At 38.8% G+C, this 22,918-nt stretch overlaps 1 protein-coding gene across 1 annotated transcript in view; it reads left to right on the top strand.

The window, feature by feature from the left end:
- Nucleotides 1–22,918, top strand: part of CNTNAP5 (contactin associated protein family member 5) — a 200,672-nt gene that overhangs the window by 91,161 nt on the left and 86,593 nt on the right. Inside the window, exons 11-12 of the mRNA XM_053948442.1 lie at nucleotides 3,432–3,538; nucleotides 16,463–16,582. Coding sequence (XP_053804417.1) covers nucleotides 3,432–3,538; nucleotides 16,463–16,582 — 227 coding nt within the window. The remainder of the gene's footprint in view (nucleotides 1–3,431; nucleotides 3,539–16,462; nucleotides 16,583–22,918) is intronic.

Below are 22,918 nucleotides of genomic sequence, written 5' to 3'. Positions count from 1 at the left end.
CGAATTTCTCCCCCCTAATGTCTGTGCAGTTTGTCCTTTGATTTCAAAGGAAGCACACCTACGGTTTTGGAGGTGAATGTTTCATCCAAGGACAGTGAAGGCTTTTGTGCAGGCTCTGCATTTTGCTTATTTAGATGGCTAAGGTGTGCATTTTCTAGCTTGGCTGGATGAGGGAAAAACTTACTTGCTTCACTTCTTTATTTTAAATAACAATTTTTCACTGTGATATATGAATAAATGGGGAAGATCAGAGTCCCTGGTCTGTCACAAGCTTTCTTAGGCAAATCCATAAATTTTAAAGTGTCTCATTTACGTTGCTTGCAAAAATTGAGTTGAGCTGTTTGTTCGTTTCAATTGCAAATAGGTCAGGGGCTGCCTGATGCAAATATTTGTCTAGGAAATGTTCTATGATACCACTGCATTTTTTGCTGAAAGTGTTTGTTTCTACTAGAATGCAAATATTAATTTATATTTTAAATTACATGAGTTTAAATCCTTCAACATGAGGATCTAGGACAGTTCATAAATCCAACATCTGTGACTTATTCATGCCTTGATTAATTTTAATTGTAGGTATTTCTTAATTTTGAGTTCTCTCACAATTAGGAAAAAAATTGCTTCTAATTAAGACACAACTGCTCAGCTAGAATGGGATTATGGTAATTATTAGAGTTGCAAAGAAATTTGTTTCATAAGCTCTTAGAAGGGTTAGTTATCTGACCAAAAACAAGATCAATGCAGTTGGTGTTAATTAAAGCAAATAGACTAAGGAATAAAAAAAGATTTAATTCTGAATTTATGAATATCATTAAAAGCTGACAGGGTTAGTTTGACTTGCATTTTGTGCATTGCTGGGAGAAGAAAAAGTGTTTGCATTCATAAGACAAGTAGGAGTAAGAAGTGACCTTCAACTTTGTAAAGTCTTTAAAAGGAAACTGTTTCATGGGAATAAATGTGGCTAAGCCTCTAATACAGGCCTTTGGCAAATCACAAATGATTAGTAATTAGCTCTACTGCATTGGGTTAATTAATTAAAGGTATTTTAAAGTAGGCAAAAAGCATATTTGTCCATTACACTGATGATGTAATTTATGATAATAAAACAGCACTATTCTTTTTATCTCTCCAAAGAGCTCTATTAACATCATATGCTCCTTCTCACCAGCCTCCCTGTGATGTGAATAAAACTGCTGCTGTACAGTGACATAAAGGAATGTTTATCACTGAATAGCAAGTGGAATTAAAGGCAGTGTGCTGAGGGCAAGGGCAGGCACCACCAAAGTACAAATATGAGTAAATGTGCCCCACGGGTGAAAATCACATGTAGCACCACAGAGCTGTTGTACTCCTGTGCTTTGCCTCTGGAATGAAGCTGCTGGGGAGCTGTTGGTTCAGGTGGCTGGCAGGGTCCTGCAGGGCACAGCAGGGTGCAGGGCACATCTCACAGTCCTGTTTGCACCATCCCAGAAGGCTGCTCCTGCTCTCTTCAGCATTGACCCAAAGCTTTATATCTCATTTCAGTATTGCCAGGAGATGGTGTGATGGCAGAGGGGCTGGCTGGGCTCTCACTGTACCAGCAGGCTGTTGGACTGATAGATGATTGCCCAGCATACCATTAAAAGCCAAAATCTCATCCCTTCTCAGAATTCCTACCTTATAAGGGTAGGGCAAACCCAGAGGTTTTGGCCTTTCCCTTTGTTTCTTTCTTGTTTTAGAAACAAGACATTCTCCCACAGCAGTAGAAATAGCTTCCTGGAGAGCTAGAAAACTAGGAATGTAATTCTCATACTCTGTCCTCATTTTGTATTTGAGCTCAATGATTAATAGGAGCCATGACAATGATTTTTATAAGACCAATATATCTTAGAAATGTTTTAAAAAATATTGCAGATAGTTATAAGTAACATACTTTTTTTTTTCAAGTCCTTATTCCTCTCATATTTGAGTAATAAGTAATTACTGCAGTAATTGAGCAAGCATTAATAAAAATAATCTTTCTTGTTAATACTGTTATATGACCTTTATAATCTTATGTATAATAGTATAAATAGTGATCAAGTGAACCTGTGTTCTGGAATGAATCTTAGACTCACTGATTGAGATGAATAGATGTAAGCTTGGATGAATGAGCACGGAGCATATTGAGGACAAGAGGTTGTTCTGACAGGCCTCTGGGCACATGAACAGGTTCCTTTGGCTTGTCAAGGTTTGGCAGCTCCAAACAGCCTTGGACTCAAGTAAATTGATGAAAACTTGGCTGATGAGGCTCAGAAGTCTGGTGAAGATGGCTGTTAGCGACATACAGGTTTTCTGCTTGCTTGCATGGAATGGGTTTTAATTGTAAGTAATCTAGAAGAAACAGATTGAAAGCCACTGCTAAGGGCAATATACATACTTGAATGCAAAAAAAAAATCCCAGGGATAAGATGAACTGCAATAAAACCACATCTTCAGCTAGAAAAAATCAAGGTAGCATCAGTGATTTCACACTAGCACCCTGGAAAGATCTGGGCACTGAAAGAGTTTTGAAGCTCAAATTACAGCAAAGCAAATCCTAATGGAGTTCTGTAGTGTAAAGGATAAATTGATTGCCTATTTCCTCTCCACCCACCCATCACAATTGAATCAGCAGTATAAACAAGTTACTTATTTTTCAAAAGTCAGACATACTGTGTAAAAGAGATTAATATACAGTAAGAAGGGAAAAATAAAATGAAAAAAAGGCAAATAAGAGAACAATCTGTTTCCATTTAAGCTGGTGTAACTCCATTGCACTGCCTGCATTTATACCAGGGGAGTTCAGATCAGCATTCACTTCTTGTCCTGGAGATTGAATTTGTCTCCCACAGCTTTTATTTCTCTTCATTTCCTGAGCTGCATGCTGTTGTGCCTCTTTCTTCTTTTAATAATTTGTTTCACAATAATACTTCAGAGGCACACCAACTAAAATGAGGAAGAGAGTACAGAACTCATAATTGAAGCATATTTTTCCTCTCACTTCAGAGATTTGCATGCTGTTAGTGTTACCACAAATGTAACTTAGCCTAATTTTGATAACAGTGGTGCCTGTTCAATCAAAGAACAGGGGATTCTCCTTTGGAACAAGATTTCAGTAGCATTTTCACCTGCTACTTGTCTTGCTCTGTGGTCAGAAAGTTCATGACACTTTAATTGCTAACAAGTGGTATATTTTTATTTAGCATGATCTTTACCTATCTTCTGGATAGCTTGAATGTTGTTTTCTTCAGTGCTTGGACGTGAATCACAGAGAAAAAAAATAATTCTTTCATTAAACAGCGATTTCAGCCCTAGGAAATTCTTGCCTGAATGAGGAGTTGAGACAGTTCTGTTGGTTTTGATTTTTTTCCCTCAGCACATTATTTTTGGAGAAATATTTATAATTAATTACATTTTTTAATGTCTCCATTTAGATGTTTACCCAACTACTGTGAACATGGAGGAAAATGCTCCCAGTCCTGGAGCACCTTTTACTGCGACTGTAACAATACAGGCTACATGGGAGCCACCTGTCACAACTGTAAGTAAATCCACGTACAGTTTTTATTTTTGTTACATTCTTATCATAATCACAGTGGTCATTAGACATTTAGTAGAATTTAGCTGGCCTGAGCTGGCTGATTTTAATCTGTATTTGGTGCTTTAGATCAATTTTACTACCCTGGGCTTTGTTTTTAGATCATATGAAAGTCCATGTAGCAAGAACCCAGTTTCCAACAGTTTATGATTTAGAAATTTTGCTGAACTATTTTTTGGGCTGCTATTATTTACAAGAATACAGAAAAATTCAGCTACTGAAATCCACAGCAAAAGGAATATTAAGGTGTTTTAAAGGTTAAAAAAACCCCATCAAACAGTAGAGGCACAAAATGCTGTGGATTCTGATAAAAAATAGAGAAAGGAAAAGCCACAATAAAGCCTCTTCATACAGCTGACTAAAAGGGAAAATAGAAAATGAAGGTAAACTTCCAGTTCTAACAAAGGAAACAAAGAGAAAAAACCTGTGAGTAAGAATAACAATTCCAGGAATACAACTGTAACCACTCTGGATGCTTGATGAGCACTTGGACCGCAGATAGGATGACATTGGTGAGATGGATTTTTTTTCCCCCCTGTTTAACTAAAAAGCAGACGAGAAGGTACTTAGTGGTTCAAAGCTGAGAATATTAGCAACCATACTGTCATTTTGGAGACTTTAATGGTTTGCTAGTTAACAGTGAAAGCATTTGTGGGGTATGCAGCTGACAAGAGATTCTGTTGAGAGATCTGTTCATAGATTTGTCACCTGAACTCTCCATTGTGAACACAAAGGAAGCCAAGGGTTTTGTGCAGAAATCACACCAAGCCAGATGAAGAGAGGGAAGGAAAAGAGGACTTACTTTCTGTCTATTGCTTTTGTTGTTCCAAAAGGCATCACAACTCTTCAAAGCTCATGAGGCCATAGCAGAGTATTTACACCAGCTGATGACTGGTACTGAACTAGATGGCCAAATCAGGTGGTGAGAAGGGAGGGGCTCCTTGGAGAAAGGAAGAGAACTGTCACTATTGACTGTCAAAGGTGATTAGGGACAGTCAACTCTGGGCTACATCTGTGCTGTCGTATTAATTTGGGGCCTGAGGCTCACTATGTCTCTGCCAGCTCAGTGTGGCTCCTGTCCAAAGGAGACCATCTCATACCACAGAGAACTGGTTTATGACTAGTTTTCCCCACAGACACTTCCATGGAGCTAGTGAAGCCTCCTGTTTCTGTCAGCTCTTATCTGCCCTTCAAAGACACATACATAGCTGCAGTTACTTAAGTCACTGATGTGAAACTACCCTGAAAAGTTTCTCAGGAAGCTCTTGTGTTAAGCTGTGCACACCTGTGATGTACAAGTATTCAGCTGCTCAACTTATTTACAACTGATTTATCAACAGCTAATTTGATTCCAGCTAGATTGTGGAGGCGGCTACCCTGTGAGCCAAGCCGTGCTGATAAACAGCAACATTAGTCTGGAGAAATGCATGCATCTATTTGAAATATGCAATGACACCAACTCAAAGCCAGTGGGCAAATGCAGACTGTTGATACGAAACTTGCAGAACAAGAGACCTTATCACTTTCAGCTGATAGTGGTTGATGTGCAGGAGTACCTTTTAGCAGGTGAATGAAAGGCACAGATTTGATCACAGCATAACTCCAGAATATCCTCAATGTATAGGAAACTCTTCAATCACGTAATTCAGTGTAGTTCTATCAAAGTAAAACATCTAATTTCATATGGTTTGAAACATTACCTCAAGAGATTTTTATTTTTCTAGAATACTGGTGCTGACAGGCCTGAAATTGAACTTATACCACTTTGGAGAGGCTATTTCTTTTATTAAACTGCCCTTCAGACCCAAATCCATGCAGCAGCAAGGGAAAGATTTAGCTGGCAATCTGCTGCAAGCAAAACAATGAGAATTGTTTCAGTGTTGCTTGGATTTCTTTTTTGTCTGAGTTACATTACCATAGGTTTTACCTCATTTTGGTATGGTAAAACGTGGGTGCCACTGGTTGAAAACAATAAAAAGACCCATTCTTTGTCATGGTTTTAGGAAGAACTGCATGGCATGCATCTGCAAGCCAGATTTAATTGGTTTATATCTTACCACCTCAGATTGGGAGACTTTTCATTTTAAGAACTGAGATCTTGAGAGAAATTGCCCCTAACTTACTGTCGTCAAATATGAAGTATTGAAATACATTTTATAGTTAGTACATAAGCCATCTTATTTTTAGCTCCAAATATTCACAGACCACACTGGATCCTGCTGTGAGCAACAGCTAACAATACATACTATCTCTTCTCCAAAGAGTTTGCAGTTAAGTTTCTGAGGGTATAAAAACATGCTGGCACAGATGATGGAATGCTAGAAAGGCTTCATCAGCATTACAGGTGGCAGTTTCAGTCTACCAGGTGCATAATTATTTCTAGGCTTTCATATAGCAAAATAGTCATAAGGTAGAGATTAAAAAGAGGAAGAAATTGAGTGCTTAGTGACATGGGAGAAAGCAATAATGTGCTTGTTTGAAAAATATAAGGCTGTGGCCAGAGGAGTTTGACATTTTTGACAAGGCAAATGTCAGAGTCATGACAAGTAAAGAGGTTGGAAATGTGCCATGAAAAGCAAAGATAAATAGTTTGCATTTGATGCAACATAAGGGAATTAGACGGTGTCAGAAAAGAACAGTAAGTTGATAGAAGACACAGCTGGGATAGTGTTTGCAAGACCGTGTCAGATATGTGGGACAAAATTGTGTCTGGCATGTCTGAAAAGGTGTAGTTGAAATTCAAGATGTGTGTATGAAGCAAAAGCATGCATCTGAAGATACATAGAAAAAATTACCTGGCTCTAGGCATGTCCTTAGTATAACCTTCTGGAGGTAGCTACTTGCCTGAACCTCAGGTATCCTCCTGTTCACTCCAAACCCCTTCTGATCCTGAAAACTCCTAAATTGTCACAGGATGTTTGGCAATCTGCCTGGTCCAGGTAAGGGTCCACTACTCAAAAGGCTGTGGTTCTGTCCCATTCAAGCCTTATTTTGTGGCAGACAAGTTTCACACTGAAATGTCATCTGGTCCTGCTTCCACTCTCCTCTGAACTTTAATGTAAATGCAAGCAAAATCTTGCTAAAACCTGTCTATGTTTTCTGGGTTTCACTAGTCTCAGTGTTTTCTAACAGGTAGTTTCCTGCAAAGCTTATTGCCTGATGCATAAGCACATTTCTTTGTTTTGTCACAGTTAATCCTCCTTTGCTAGGTGCCACATGGAATGTTATCGATGCCTTCCAAGTCTTTTGTTGTTGTGGCTTGTTTTGGCCTTGGGTTTTTTTTCCCCTTTTGGATTTACCTCTCATCATTGCATCTTCCAGTGCAATTCACATCTTCTCCCTGGCTAGTCACAGCACTGACGAGCACTTGTGTTTCCATCTCTGTACTCTCTGTAGCTGTGAAACCCCAATGCACATTCTCTGTCTTGCTCTCACAAATGCAGTTTGTGCAATTTGATGGTGAATGTAGAACTGCTGCTGTCCCCAGATGCCCATTTCACTGCCCATAGTTTGGGGAAACCAGGAGCCATAGAATAACCCTACAGAATATAAAGCCAGATGTTGGTGATTTACATTTCATTGTGTAAGAGTTTTGCTGTGCCTTAGTTTGTCTATCTCTGTTGGAAATAGGATCCAATTTGCAGATATATTAAGAGGTGTGTGATCCATATCATCCACTAAAATTGTGTGGGCTCTTTCTTTTGAAACTTATTGCTGCTTGAGCTTATCTGTAGCTGAGACAGTGCTTTGAGGATACAATCGTATTTCAATCTCTAAAATGTATGGTTTTGCCTTTTGCTTTATCTTTTAAATGTGCTTCATATAGCTTGCATTCAGATAGGCTGCAAGAGGAGCTCAGCTGAAGCCTTTTAGCGATAGATACCTTCCCAGTTTCTCCAGTGTGGTGGGTAGCCTGCTGGTCTGTCAGGTATTGGAGTAGTCTGATAAAATCCAGACAGGAGAGGATCCATTACATTTGTAAACCATAGCAAAACAGATAATAATGTAATGTTCATTTTCAGCTAATCTATCTTTTGCTGTCTTGGTACTGTGACATCCAGGCTAAGATAGTGGTCTGGTCTCTCTCTATATGTAAAAAGCAGTGAGAGCTGCTTTCAGAGCTTAGCTAATTTCCCTGTGAGCTAGGGTGTCCATGGGAAGTTCATGGACCACCTCCAAAGTCTGTCAGTTGTCGAGGGAGGCTGTCCTAGCTTAGACATAGAGTAGGACAGGTCAAAATTATAGGTGGGAAGAGAGATAGGGGGAATCTTAGGTAAGTGAATTACAGATCTTAATTTTTATATATCTATATACATATATATAAATTAATACATGTATTAATTGAAAGAGCATAATTTAAAAGCTGCATAGTCATTCATCTCATATTATTAATTCTTGTAATTATCATGTGACAGTAAGAGCAGTAGACCAGTGTAAAATGGCCCTGAGATACAGAATGTTATAACTTTATTGCAAAATAAAGATCAGTAATCTTATCTTTCAGTGAGTTATCCTAGTCCCTTAGAAAGCCTCATCTTGCCCTTCTGTATTTCTATTATTTTTATTTATGATAATTTTCAGGTGGTTTTTAGTCTTCATGAATTTTTTAATTCCAAAGAGTGCTGAACATTGATACAAAAGATGTTGAGAAATATAAAATAATTATTTTATTCCTCATATTTTGGGATTGTCAACATGTCGCAAAACTTTGCAAGGTGATAATTAACAGAATGTAATTTAATTCTGGGTATTTGCTTTTGTGTGTAATCTATCTCACACATCCAGGCATATGTCTTATTGGCCTAGGTAATTGCTGGAGGGAAGAGTCATCCAATAATGGAAATGTCATATAGTCATTGATATGGCATAAACTTAACTTCAGGCTTTGAAAGTGTATTTTTTAATATTAATATGCTTACTGCATATATCATTTTCTTTATCTGAAAAGCTTAACATAGCTTCAGCCAGATTTTTAGCAGTACTGGAGCTGCATCTTAAAATGCCAGCTGGGGGTTTGGTAATTCTCCTGTGTTCCAAGGTAGAGAGATGTGTACAGTTTGCTGGATGGGAAAATGAGGTTTTGAGAGTTTCAGTCTGATAGATGCCTACTAGTGAGTTTGGTAGTGCAATTTGCATGTCCCAAGTAGCCAATTTTCCTGTCTGAGGTTCTTGAACAGCTTTTTTTCATGTGTGCTTAAACACACTGGTTTTCTTTGACTAAAGAAAACACATTTAATATTCATATCAAACCTTCAGTACTGTACTTGGTGTTCCTATATATTTTTGTTCACACCATGCTTTTGAAATATGAATTTTCATTGTTTATTTTGTACTAAGTTACTGTGTTATTAATGCTTTCCCTTCAGTGGTGTTCATTTAAAATAAGTTTTTCCCTTTGCCTGAGATTTCCTTATAAATAACACATTGAATGTGGAGCTTTCTTCAGGACTTTCCTGCAGAAGGGAGCTGATGGGGCACTTGCTCAGTCCTGTGTGAAGCCAGCCATCCTCAGGTGTGACCATCCCAAGGGACATGAGGACTTTCCAGCAAGACCAAAATACCGAGCTTTGCACAGCATCCTTCACCTCTTTGGTCACTCTGTCCCTCCAACACTGCCCCTGCAGGGCTCTGGGTCTCCCTGGCTGCTCTCCTGCAGCAGCAGGGCTTGCAGGTGACCCTGCACCAGTGCTAGGCTGGGCTCTGTGATTGTCACAGCCACCTTCCAGCCACAACAGAAAAGTGACAGGGGAGGATGGCTTGACATGACCTTGGCCAGGCGGAGCCTAAACTTGGATGGTAGAAGATTGTCTAACAACCAGGTGAAATGGGAGTATCTCTCCTGAACATCCACTTAGGAGACCCTGTGGTAAAAAGCATCTTAATTCTGTCTATGGAAATAACATATTCTTTACCAGATGAGTAAGTACATATTTTAAAGAGGAAAAAATGAGCCATCTGCCATCCAGGCACGTCACAGCAGAGACTGCATTATTCTGTCAAGAGCAGAGCTGTCACAATCCAGGTTTTGAGAGTTCGTTTTCCTGGCATTTAACAAGACAATTGTATTTTAGGGATGAGACTGATGATCATTCCCTGAGTTCATTCCTATACTAATCCCTCTGTTGTTGAAATAAGAAACATGCCATTACATATTGCTTTCTTTTTTATTTAGAAGAATCTTTTGTTCATTGCTCATTACTCCAAGTCTGTAAGAGCAGATCTGTCAGGCCTAAGGTACATGAGCAGAGATTGAAATAGTCATCTCTGATCTGCTTCCAAGAGCTCTGAGCATTTTGTTGAGAATACTTAATTTGCTCAGCATTTGTGTATATGTGTTTTCCCAAGGTCAGTCAGGGCTGGTTGAATATCCTGGCAGAATCCCCAGCTCTTACTGGCCTCTCCAGTCTAACCAGTACATAAGTTCACCTCTGAATACAATAATAATTACCATTATAGGGGTTATTATTACTCTTTTTGTCTAAGGTGGAAAGAATTACAATATGATTAAATGAGTCTGAAATTATGTTGCTGCAAGTATTCTGTCTACATGACTTTACAATTTTTAGAGATGATAAAAGCAACTCACTGCTGCTACATTTTAGCTAAGAAGTGGATGGTGTCAGCATCTCCCAATGAAATCAAGAATTAAAGTTCTTTAGGTCCTTTTAATGTATTTTATTTATTATATCACCATAAAATTGTATCTCCCTCTGAGAAATTGAAAATTATCAGCTACTTTTATTAGATTATGGGAATCTAATCTTGAAGCAGGAATACTACAGGATTTGTTTTGGTAATCATAACTAGTACAGCTCAAATTCTGAATTCCTAGCTCACATTTCATACAATGAAATCAATTTCCAAAGTAATTGGGAATACAGTCAGAACAAAATATGGGGAATTTTAAGGTTTGCTTCTATTTTTTGAGGAAAGTTATCTTGGTGTCCATTAAATCTGAAAAGGGAAATGTCCTCTGAAAAAAAAAAAAAAACAACAAAGAAACAAATTTCTTTTTACATGGAACTTAACATTCTTGGTGATATCTACATTAATAACATGCTACTGGGTGCAGCAGAGAGAGGTTTACCTTGCCTGGTCTTCCCAGCAGCAAAACTGAACAGTGTCATTGTAACCTTTACATTGAGTCCAACAGCAAGCAGGATTTTTGAATGTGGGGGAAGAGGTGCATCTTGTTGGGTGAATAGCAGGTTCATTCACCCATTGAAAAGAGGGGGGTTTAAATATGTTGCTTCTTGAGGGTTATTTGCAGAAATTCAGGGCTTGGTACAAAGAATAACCTTTCCTTTTTTAGCCAAAGTAGGACTGGAGGTGAAAAAACCAAAAAAGTGGCCTGAAAGAGAACAGAGGTTTCATAAGTTAGGAACATCAGGGCAAAGGAAACAGAGCTAAGAACTTAGGAACTGGGACCATCTAAAGGCTCATCTGCTGAGCAACTCCACAGTAGAATGGGAAGCCTGTGCTTAGCAAAGGCTGCCATGGGGACTGCAGGTGAACTGCATAGGGCAAAAGTAATATTGGAAGCCAGATATCGATATAGTAAGGGGCAGTCTGTGAAAAACTGGGCAAAAAAGATTTTGTATTGGAAAAAATCAAAGTTTGACCTTGGAAATGTTTCTGCTTAGTTACTGTTACAGATTTCAGATATGGCAGGGATAAAATCACCTCTGGTTTAAGGACTGTAATTAGAACAGTTGGATTATCAGGTTCAGGATACTTCAAAAAACTGAACAGTGACACAATTGCTCATATTTAAAACCTTTCAGGCTTGTGAAGCATATTGAATAAAGGCTGAATTTTCAACTGCAGACCCAAACCAAGAGTGACCCCAGTCCTTTTAGACCTGACTGTGGAGTAACAGAGAGCTCCTGCATGTGCTGTGGCTAACCAGTCATAAGGGTCTTGATGCAGAAATTAGGAAATGAAATTCTGTATGGTTTTTATACACAAAAAGTCAAAAATAGTTTTATTATAATGATATTAAAATCTGAAAATGCTTTTCTGACACTGAAGTCTGAATCATGAACCATGACCAATCAAAGTGAATATTTATAGTTTTGCTAGGATATTTCTTTGGGGGGTGTAGTGTATGGCTTGAAAAAACATGGGATGTATACATTTCAGAGCCATAGTTTTGATTTTTGAGCTTATGAATGTAGTTTTGATTTTTGAGCCTTAAGACTGTTTATATTGCAGAAAATATGAGAAAACACATAGAATTAGGTGATGTGGCTCTGACTGGGGATAAAGTGTCTATTTTGTGAATGCTGATCAAAATTTGACAAAATATTTCCTAAGCACCTGGGAAGATGAAAAGTGAGAACTAAAGGAAAAGACAGGCATTATGATCAGTGAGTAAAGCAGTGCTGTAAACGAATGTTCTGATGTGATGAGCTGTTGATCTGAAAAGCTAGTTCAGCTTGAGATACTTGAGACTGAAAGAGATACCTGAGGGAGAAATTTGGTATATTTGTTTTACAGAGGATTATAAGGGGCTGGGAGATAGATACCTTGAACTCTGTCAGTGCAGTGCATGCCTGCACACCACCAGCACAGCCCATCCTAGCAGGTAGGCAAGAGCACAGATAGCACTTAGAGAAGCAGCTCTTGCTCTAAGGAATGGGGCTCTCAGGCTGCATCACTTTCAGCAGCCAGCTCTGGGAGGATTTTAAATTTCTTTGTGAAACACAGCAGCAGCCTTTAAAAAAGAATTCTTATAGAGCAAAAATGTCAGCATAGGTTATCCAATGTTATAACTTAAAAGTGATTCTGGCAAAAAAAAAAAAAAAAAAAAAGGGCAGTAAAAGACATCCTTTGTGACCAAGTAAAACGGAAAAACTGATATGTCTGATGTCGTGTCCCGTACTAAATCTGGGTTGGAGTCAAGCTGCTTCTTGTTTGGTCTTCGTGGTGTAGCCAGTTACCAGCAAGAGCCCTGTGACACCTTTTACACTGTTTCTTTGCCTTGTGCTTTACTTCACCCTAATGCTTTTTTCCAGCCATACCCTCCTGTGAGGTCCAGGCTGAGCTTGCAGGGGGCGGCGTGGGCTCATGGGGCTGCTGACATCGCTTTCTGTGGATGCAGCTCAGTGAACCTGCTCCACCCTGCTGCCTGGGGGAGCTGCAGTGCCGCTGCTGCGTGGCAGCACAGCTCGCCCCAGAAGGGCCCGAGGAAACAGCAGGGGCTCAAAGTCCTAAACTGTGATTTTCAGTGTTTCTGGTCCACTGAAACAAATGGTGCTGGAAACCATAATTTTATCTTCAGTGGCTGGTGTTAATCAAAATTAGCCAAAGAAACAAACAAACAAACAAAAAACAAAACAAAACAACTGGGAGGGTTGGAGAAGGAACGCTGATCTTGCTTCTATGAGACAAAAGACAAGCTAAAGGTTTCATTTTTGAAATCATGCTTTTTAAAAAGTATTTTAATGAGAAAATAAGTTTTGCATGAATAGCCTATCAAGAATGCTGTTTTTGTTATTTTGGTCCCATTTGGGTGAACATTTTACAACAGGAAAACAAATCCAGGAGAATGAAGGAAGAAAAGTATAAAGACTATTAAAGTACTTCATTAAAAGATTAAAATCACTAATTTATTTTCAAATTTTATTTACCTACAATGTTTAAAATATTGGTAAAAATAATGTTTGAAAATTCATGGTGGGTTCTACTCTGAATGAACTGATGAATACCTCTCCTTTATTAAAAAGGTGCAATTACTACAAATGCTCTTTGCCATTAAAATGTGTTTACCTGTCAATAGTTCCATCATTAACTTTGGTGTTTGCTTTTTGAAAGTGGGACCTTATATGCCTAAATGGTTGGTGACTCTTTAATGACAATTACAATAATGGTTCCCTAGCTTTCCCAAAATGAACACAACTCCACCTGCACTAGAAAAGCCTGACACAGAACATAAATATGAAGGCAGTTTTCAAAGTTGAGGTTCTGGGGTCTTAACAGTCACAGCTGTTTGTCTGGTTTTTACTTTCATATGACATTTCTGATTGCAAAAAGAGAATAATGACTGCAAAGAGATCTTGTCTTTCATGGACCCAAAAAGATGGCTTCAAGTTGTTGTTACTGGCATAATAGGGCCCTTTTCAGCAAATGGAATAGCATAACTTTATTCTGAAGCAAGCAATCATCTCAGACCACAAAGGAGTTAAGCAGAGCTCGGAGTGGTTGGTGCACTCAAAATGTCTGTATGGGCATCTGCCAGTGACTGAAAAACAAACCTAATTTTCTTCTTGATGCATTATATAGAGAAAAACATAGCAAAAAAGAAAATTAAAATCAATGGCCCATCTGCTTCCAGTCTAGAAATGTGCAGTACCAAGTGCTACAGATACAGGCATGTGAAACTTTGTGTGCAGGTACAAAATAAACTGCCCACCAAAGCTGCTTTTCACTAATCATGATGGAATGTGTTTTATGTGCCAGAGCTCGAGGTTTATGACCTTTTCCCATTTCTTCTGCTACTTCCCAGTAAGTAGTGCTGGATTTCTCATATAACTGAAGCAAACATACCAGGATGGATTTCCTTCTGGCAGACATAACTGTAGTTTTATGGAAGCTTATGTATCTTTTCAGATTTATATCAATTGAGCACCCTTAGCCTGATTTCTAGCTCTGTATAGCCTTTTTTTTCCTAAAGTTACAGGGACAAAGGGGACATCTAAAGGTGAGTAGATCAGCTCTGTTTGACTCTTCCCACATTATTAATGGCAGAATCGTCACATCTTTCCTTACTAATTTGAAAAATGTACATCTGGGCTCCAGCCAAAGTGACAATCAAGAAGTTCTTTCTTAGAAAGAACAAGTTGCGATGAAGACTGAGATTTGCTGTGCCAGTTCACTGACAACAAATTTGTTTTATGTCTCTACCCCTCGCACCATCCTTTGTCTTCAAAAACACTCAGCAAACAATTCAGAGGAAGCAATTGGCATATTCCCTAATGAGGCAAGATGAAGTGTCCTGTAACGATGATGACAGCAAATTCACTAAGTGAACTGCAGTTTAAGAACTTTGCAAATTGATCAAACCATGATTCCTTGGTTGCTTACTTAATTGCCTGTTACCATCTCTCTCCTGACCTCCATATGCCCACTGCTTCTGTCAGCACTTCTGCAACTCAGGGACTCTGTCAGCCCCTCAGGTTGTGAACACTGGAAGAATAGGTTCTGGTATGGGGATTTTATTTAACTTGCATTTAATATGTGTTCTTGGCCAGCTATCACAGTGGGAATTTAGAGATATTCAGGCCTCCTGCCATGCTTGAATACATCAGGCTGTGAGGAAAAAGCTTTCTTGATTCTATTTATTATAGGATGGATGCTAATTAAGGCACTGTCTCATCAGGTGCTGAGTACCTTGAGCAGCTTCTTAACCCTGGGAAGGATAGTGCTGTGCTTATTTAGCACTCAGTGATGTCTGGTCAGGCAAGAAGTGTGCAAGGGAAAAGCATATTTTGGTGAGTGTACAAGTGATTGAATGATGAGACTCTTAATCAGTTTGGACCAGAGTCCCTAGAACTGTGGTTCTGTTTTGTTGGCAGAAGTGAAGAAATGTCCAATATCTAAGTGGTGAACTATTTTACAGCATTCTTCAGACAAGGCTACTTCAGGGCTCACCATATATGCCTTTTTGAAAGTTTCATTAGAGAAATTTCTTTAAGGGAACGAGGGAAAAGGAGGGGTGTGAATCCATGTGTGCACAGGAGTGAGAGCAAGGAGCTATTCCTGCTGCTGTGGAGCAATTGCAGTCTTCTGCAGGGATTGTGTTTGGAAGTGGTGAGGAAGTGCTGGGCCTACCATCAATCTGCAAAGCTCCCCGAGTTCCTTTCAGATGAAAAGCACTGGGAACTTTGCAGTTGTATTTACAGCCTCAACACAGCAGTTATAAACTGTTACAGAGAATAATTTGGTCAGTATAATCAGGTAAGTGTTTAAGCAGGTGGGGAGAAAAAAAATCAACTCTCCTGAAATGAGATTTAAGGTTGTTGTTCAAGGTCCAGGATCATACATGTGACTTTCTGATGTTCTGGACTGCCTCTCTGCAGGAGTTTTCTCTTTGCTTCATATGAAGTGACAGTGTAACTGTCCTGAAAATATACCTCAAATACAAAAATTGTACTGATCCGTGGGATTTTCTTCCTTCTTTCTTTCTCTTGGTGACCTGCTGTACTTGTTTTATTAACCACTTGGATTTTCATGGGCACTGGTACTCTGAGGGAAGAATATTGATAAGCAGAGAGAAAGAGTTGGTTGTATAAAATTAGGTCTAAAGCATAAAAACGTAACCTAGGATGGAGACCATGTCTGAGCTTGAGCTTTTCTGCTGGGGGACAATGGATTTCATTTGGGTAGTAGACTATGGTAGGGCTTTAATGCTTCCTGTTAACCTTATCCTTCAGGGAAGGTGAGGACTGGCAAAAATATCTGTCATCTGTGTTGGCAAGACTTAAGTACATGCCTAGGTAGTAAATCATGTACCTGTGTGTATGTAGGTATATCCTTGAAATTCCATACAGGGTGAATATATGTACCACTCCATAACTAGATATGTCACATTTGAAAGTTCATATCCCTTTATTTGTTTACATACTTGAATCAAAATAAAGCACGTACCTGTATCTTCAAAGCCAGCATGCATTAAGTTCAAGGAATTAGTCAAAGAAATGTGTGATTTTGAGCATGGATTCAGGCCCAAATGCAGTAAGATTTCACATGCTAATCAGCTGTGTGCTAATAGGGTATATTATGGCAATAATTAACACAGTACTCCTGTATAAAACATGTCTGTCTGTGTTCTGTCTGTGATTCAGTCATTCTCTCTTTCTTTTAAAGCTATCTATGAACAATCCTGCGAGGCTTACCGACACCAAGGGAAGACATCAGGTTTGTTCTACATCGATTCTGATGGAAGTGGACCACTGGGACCGCTCCGTGTTTTTTGCAATATAACAGGTACTGACCTAACCTTGACTTGGCTGCTTGATGTCAGGTCTAATTTGATTTGAGGTGGTGTTAGTAAAATGATATGTCAATAATACAGCTCAGCAGTGGGGAAGAAGCAGAGAAGTTGTAACCAAGGTTTCACTTCGAAACATTTCCTTAAGTAAGATCCATGTAAAAGTGATTTTTAAATGTTTGAAGGACTTGACAAGTCCTTGACAAGTGATATATACAACAGTGTCTGCACCTTTAAAAGGGCATTTCATAATATCATAACTTTTGATGATATGTTTGTTTTTTACTAAAGAGGTAGAAACTTAGAATCCAAACCATTCTTTTGTAATTGAATGGTTTCTCTGCTTTATTAGAATACTAGATCTGGGAATTATTATTAAACTCCTCTCACTGAGCTATCTATAAACCCTTCTAGTCTGATGCAGGCAGCAATACATCCTCTCATACAAGTGTGCTGCCTTTGGTATTCCAAGGAATGGAAGACTTGATTGTCCCTGGTATTTGTACAGTGGAGAATGCACGATTGTCTTAGGAGAGGGGACACTGAAGAGATGGGTAGCAGAGCAAGAGCCTGGCAAGGTGACCTGTTGGGTGAGGCTTTTCAACCTTACAGTTCCGTAAGTTTAAAAGAATTGTTTCAAATGAACAAATACCTGTCTGGCAAATTCTCCCCTTAAGTGGGTCCTGTTTTGTATATAGGATTGTCAAGCCACGAGTATGAGAAGAGATTACACAGCCCTTATTGTGGATAGGGATGGATGGTAGGGCTTCCTTTCCGCTTTTTATATTTGAAATGGAGGTGAAATTTCCCATACCATCTCCTGTTTGGCATTTTTTGCTTCCTGTGGCCAGGTGCAGATGAAGGAATGTTTTATTACCCTTTCTAAATTGCTAATTCTGGCTGAACTACTTTGCCACATATCACTTCCACACTTCACTTTCAGCCTCAGGGCTGAAAACTGAGGACTCAGGATATTCATATTTTATCCTTAATCTCCTTGTACTTAAAGTGCCTCCAATTAAATTTTCATTTTTATTTAATTGGGCAGTGATTATGTTAATTAAATGCACAACAGTTAATTATTAAGTATGTTTTTTATTCAAGTGTAACAAATATTTAATAAGATGTGTCTTCTTTGCTGTTGAATCTCCTAAGAATTGAAACAGAGTTTCACCTTTGTGTCTGAATATCCTTCCTTGATCTTCAGAATGGGAAATGTGCTCATTTTTATTATTTATCATATAAATATGTGTGATCAAAACATTATCAGTGCTTTTTATCTCTGCTGAAGAAGTAGGATTTTTGACAAACACCTTGCATTTGCTTTCCTAAAAAAAACCTTATCCGGCAGAAATCCAGAAGGCATATACCTGATTTTCTCTCTGTAATGAATTTGCTGACATTCTTATAAAATTGGTTATGAGAATGGTGGGGGTGGGGAAAACTGGCAAACTTATGTTTCTGGGTCAACTAAATATGGTTTGAGTGCCTTAATCACAAGAGCTTCTTTTCTCTCCGGGAACTTCTTTTATTGTTATTCTCATAAAAATTGTTTACAGTAATTGATTAAGTGCAAAGTAGGAAAAAATTGCTTTGTGTACACAGAGATGGATTCTTAATTTGCTTCTTTTTTCAGATGATGCTTCTGCTTAGTTTTCTGAAAGTGCTCTATATTCAGGGAAAGGCAAAAGACGAAATTCTGTGTTGTTACACTGGGTACATACAAGGAACAGAAAAAGTATTATTGTTCAGTGGCATAAATCTGTAACACACCTCCTGTGAATGGAAAAATGTGGATGGCTTCCATGTGTGGGGGGACTAAACAAATTAAAAAGATAGTTGGGGGGAACTGTCACAGGAGAGCCTGGAGATCATATGTGGCATAGAGAAAACACATAAGAATTGATTATTTTTCATCATATATGAGCTAAGGGACACCTAAATGATTACATAATGGGATTTGGGAGTTTTTTGCTTGCTTTTTCCTGATGCAAAGAATTAATCTTGAAATCACCACAGAACGGCAAGGAAACTGATAGATCAAGAGAGGGAGTAAAAGCCATCTGGAAAAAGCCCCAGTTTTGTCTGATAGACTCAGAAGGTGCAAGTAAACATGGAGGTTTAGTTGCAGCTTCCCACTCAGGCAGCTGTGAGGAAAAGACCATTGGGAAATGGGAATTAGCTTCAGGAAAACCTTTTGGCTTCCCTGGGTATCTCTTTACCCTCAGAGGCAGAGGTGGGCTCCTGGGCTAAATAAAGCTTTTATTTTACACAGGCTGGCAGTTCTTTCTGACTACAGTTCAAGAAGCAGTAACCTCTTTATGCCCAAAATGTGTTCAAGCAAAGAATTTGGAGGTGGAATGGAAAATTCAGGGCAATGACTCATTTAGTGTTTTTAAAAGTGGAGGTGCAGAGAGGTAATGCCTTCTGGGAATTACAGTGCCTTTAATCTGTGAAGGTTGAATTCAAGGAAGAAATCAGACCATCAGAAATGAGCAGCATCATTGCATTTAAAGAAAAGTGGTATTTTAATGTTCGCTTACCTTTTTTAAGTTTTTTCTAATTCTAATTTAAGTTCTTTCTATTTTTTTTCTATGTTGAAATATCAACATTACAAGTTAGTTTACTGTGTTTCTGGTTGCAGTGGTTTCTTTAAAGCCTGTCAACTTGAGAGCCCACTGCTGTATCGAAATTCTGAATAAAGCAGAAAATTGTGATTGTGTGTGTTGAGAGAAAATTGGACAGTTATACAAAGAGGGCGAGAGAGATAAGGGAAAGGAAATGTTACAGGGAGAAAAAAAAAGGAAAAAAAGTATTAAAAAATATAAAGTCAATTTTCAGCATGGTAAGAAATTTAACAGTAGTGTCACAGAATATCTGATGAATAGCTGATACTAGAGTGGGTAAATGTACTTATCCACTGTCTGAAGAAGTGGCTGAAAAAGCAAGGTGGCAAAAAACTGTTGATGACATGCTACTACTTAATAGCATACTTATTGGTCAAGAAGTGAAAAGAGCATATGAAGCACTTCAAAAGGATCTTACCTTGGGGGCTGTTTATTTCTACTAAAGGTAAAATATGTTGTTGAAATAGGAGGTTGTCAGGAACACTAATGTGCCTAATCAAAGGTATCTCTACAAACATATCTCTACAAAGAGAGGTTAAAAGAAATAATCCAGAACTATTTAGAATGGGAGGACTCAAAGTGAATGGGGCTCACTGACAGAAGTAATGCTCATTTTAATTTTCTTACAATAGGAGAAGAGAGACAGTTCAATGACAGTGAAAGACAAAAACCTCAAAACTAGATCTAAAAGGAAAAGACAGCACCTTATTAACATAATGTTGTTTTCACCTTATATACCTGTTGTACACAGAGCAAAGTCACTTTCACAGGGAAACTCATCAGTTGTAAGAAACACTGAGGAATCCACACCAAATATGCATCTGTGTGTGGGGAAGTGAACCAAATGTATGTGCCCAAGCGATGACTGGATGCAGTTGGATGCCATGAAGGACACCACGAGGATGTGAATAGGTCTATGCAGGGATTATTAAACTGGGGTGGGTGCATTGGGAACACATCTGGCATGTTTCCAGGGCCATCCACATGGGAATGTAAGCTAGCTATGCTCACTTCTCCTGGGTCTCCAGTCATCCATGGGGGTCTATGGCCACACCTTTTTGACATGAAGTGCAGAAAGAATGTGTTGTGTCATATTTTGGGGTAGCGAACAGCCACCGGGGTTGGGAAAGATTTTCCTTGTATGCTGGTTGTTTGATAATCAGCCCACTTGAATTAATCTTAGTTAAAGATTCATAACGGTCAATAGAAAAGATGACTGATAGACCCTCTGAACCTCAGGTCTGTCAGTCTTTCTATTATTGTGAGGCTTTTTTTTTTCATGCTGCTTAGAAATCTATTGGTCTATATGGAGTACTACGTAAATGCTAATAACCATGTTCTCCAGGACAAAGCATATACATGCAATCTACATCCATGTGCTTGTTTTGCTGTCCTGTTTGAAAAGTGGAATGATCTTTTCTCATCTCCTTCTGAGTAAATTTTACCCTTGAAATCCAAAATATTTACTTGCAGTACACTTGAGTCATCCTGTCACTGTACTTCTCTACTGATGCTGTTTTACAGTATTCAGACCCTGGACTATCAAATCAATAATGCTTAGAAATTGCCATGACTAGATCAATGGCTCAGTTTATCTTTGCCAGATATTTTTCCAGTCCTCACATGGTTTTCCTTTCCTTTCTTCCCTTATTTTTCGTCCAGGGAAGAAAAATAGGATTGTAGTTTGGGGGAAGATGCAACCTTATCTCAGTTCTTGTTGCTGGTCCAAGATCTGTTTTTGAAACTGCTATAGTGAAAAAATCATTAATTAACAAAAATACATCTCTACTTGTTGCAGATAATTTCTGTTTTGAAACATCTCAAAGTGCAAATACTGCTAATTTCTCTGATGCAGGAAAAAGAAAGTTGTATTTTCTCTGTATCAAAAAACTGTGTAGAAACTGTCAAAATATCAGAAAAAGTAAGGGATTCTAATAAGATGTGAAGGTGATCATCAAAATTATACTTGTAATTTTTTACAAATTGTGTCCTTTGTTTTTTCATTCAGCTAACAATGATTAAGATTTTTATTCTTCCATATAGTACATATCCCCATTGATGTTCCTAAAACAATCAGTTGTATTATTGTCCATTACATCCATCTTTCCATTTGTTTCCATGTGTGAATCTCAGCTCATCTGCTTACAGAATAGCAATTATACAGATACAGGAGACACCATGTACTCAGCCCTTCTTGCATTTTTTATGGACTTGGGAAATTATCGTGTGAAGAGGAGGGCTGCCCCCAAGCAGGCTGAAGCAAGAACAGATAGGAGGAGGTCATGCCCTTAATTCTGCCTTTCATACCTGCAGCTACAGGATTATGGAACAACAATTTAAACGGTCAAACTCCCTCTACCCTGTGGCTGACTGTCTGTAGTTATGATTGACTTTATCACAAAAGAAAACAACAAATAGAAATTCCTTACAAATGATTTACTACTGTTTAGATTAAAGGCAGCCCCTAAAGATTTACAGTTTATCCCTCAAACACTACAGGTCTTTTGGCACACAGTAGTTCTGACAGTTGATATGTTTCTCTTTTGAATTTTCATTAAATATTCTTCCAGAACCTTACAGAATGAAAAAAATCTTTAATGTGACTATTATGTCAAAGGCATTGTGCTGTCAACAGCTGCCTTTCTGCTTTCAATGAAATTGTTCTTTGGATGAGCATCATGACAGAAGTCCTGAAGGCCACCTTCACTGTCACATTTTCAGGTGGCCCCTAAGGAAGTTCTAGTACTGAAGAACATAGCTAGATATTTTTCTCTAGGCTTTACTTTTCAACAAAAGTTTACTGCAACTTAATCTCTCTCCTGCCACATCTGGAGTGCTTAGAAGTTAGAAGTAAGCTGTGGCTCTGTCCAAGTCACTCCAGCTGTCTCGGTTGCAAGGGGTGGATCCATTTGCCCCAGACACAGGTGTCCCCTGCTGTGCTACACCCCTGCAGGTATCATGCCCACCCTTCTGGTATGGCAGCTGAAGAACAGCTTCAGCTGTTTGCTCTGGGCTGTTCTTGTCTGCCAGACTCATGCAGGTGTCTGAGCCATCACAAGTTATGTGAAACAGCAGAAACGTGATTTGTGCCTCTCAACACTAACCCTAGATGAAGGGAACTGAGGCAGAGAGGACTGCAGAGTTGTCAGAAGCACAGTGAGTGGAGAAGTGTCCACTTAGCACTAAGAAGTAGATCAGTGACTGCCTCTTCAGTTTTTGGAGAGGAATATTTCTCACTGCTCATTGTAAGATACCCTGTATTAAGTAAGGAACTACTGAAATGGAGGAGCATCAGGAAGTAGGCTGGCATGACAGTGGTTTGCCTGCTCTGGGCTTCAGCAAAACGTGGGGGAGGAAGGTGCAAGATGTCACAGAAGAGGTGTCTTGTTGTCATCCATCAGAGACATCAGGCACGGTCATTCTGCTGAGAGTTGCCTTGATGCTTTGCAGTGCTTCTGCACTGGATGGATGTGGCTGAATCAGAACTCTGGAGGAAGCTCATGAGCAGAAAACAAGCTGCAAAGGCATGTACTGCTGGGTCAGCCACCAGAAAAAAAAAGTAGATACAAAAATAGCAATGAATGCTTTCAGGGAAGACTCAGAAAACATTTTGGAGTGAGTGAATTAACCTATCTGTGATAAGAAATTGGTCTTTTAATATCCTTTGAGGGAGTGTATATTAGGGTAGCTGGGTTGACCTGCCAC

This window comes from Vidua chalybeata, chromosome 7 (genome assembly GCF_026979565.1).
Source record: "Vidua chalybeata isolate OUT-0048 chromosome 7, bVidCha1 merged haplotype, whole genome shotgun sequence".
Classification (NCBI taxonomy): domain Eukaryota; kingdom Metazoa; phylum Chordata; class Aves; order Passeriformes; family Viduidae; genus Vidua; species Vidua chalybeata.
The sequence above is the reverse complement of the archived record's forward strand: the minus strand, read 5'-3'. Positions and strand labels throughout refer to the sequence as shown.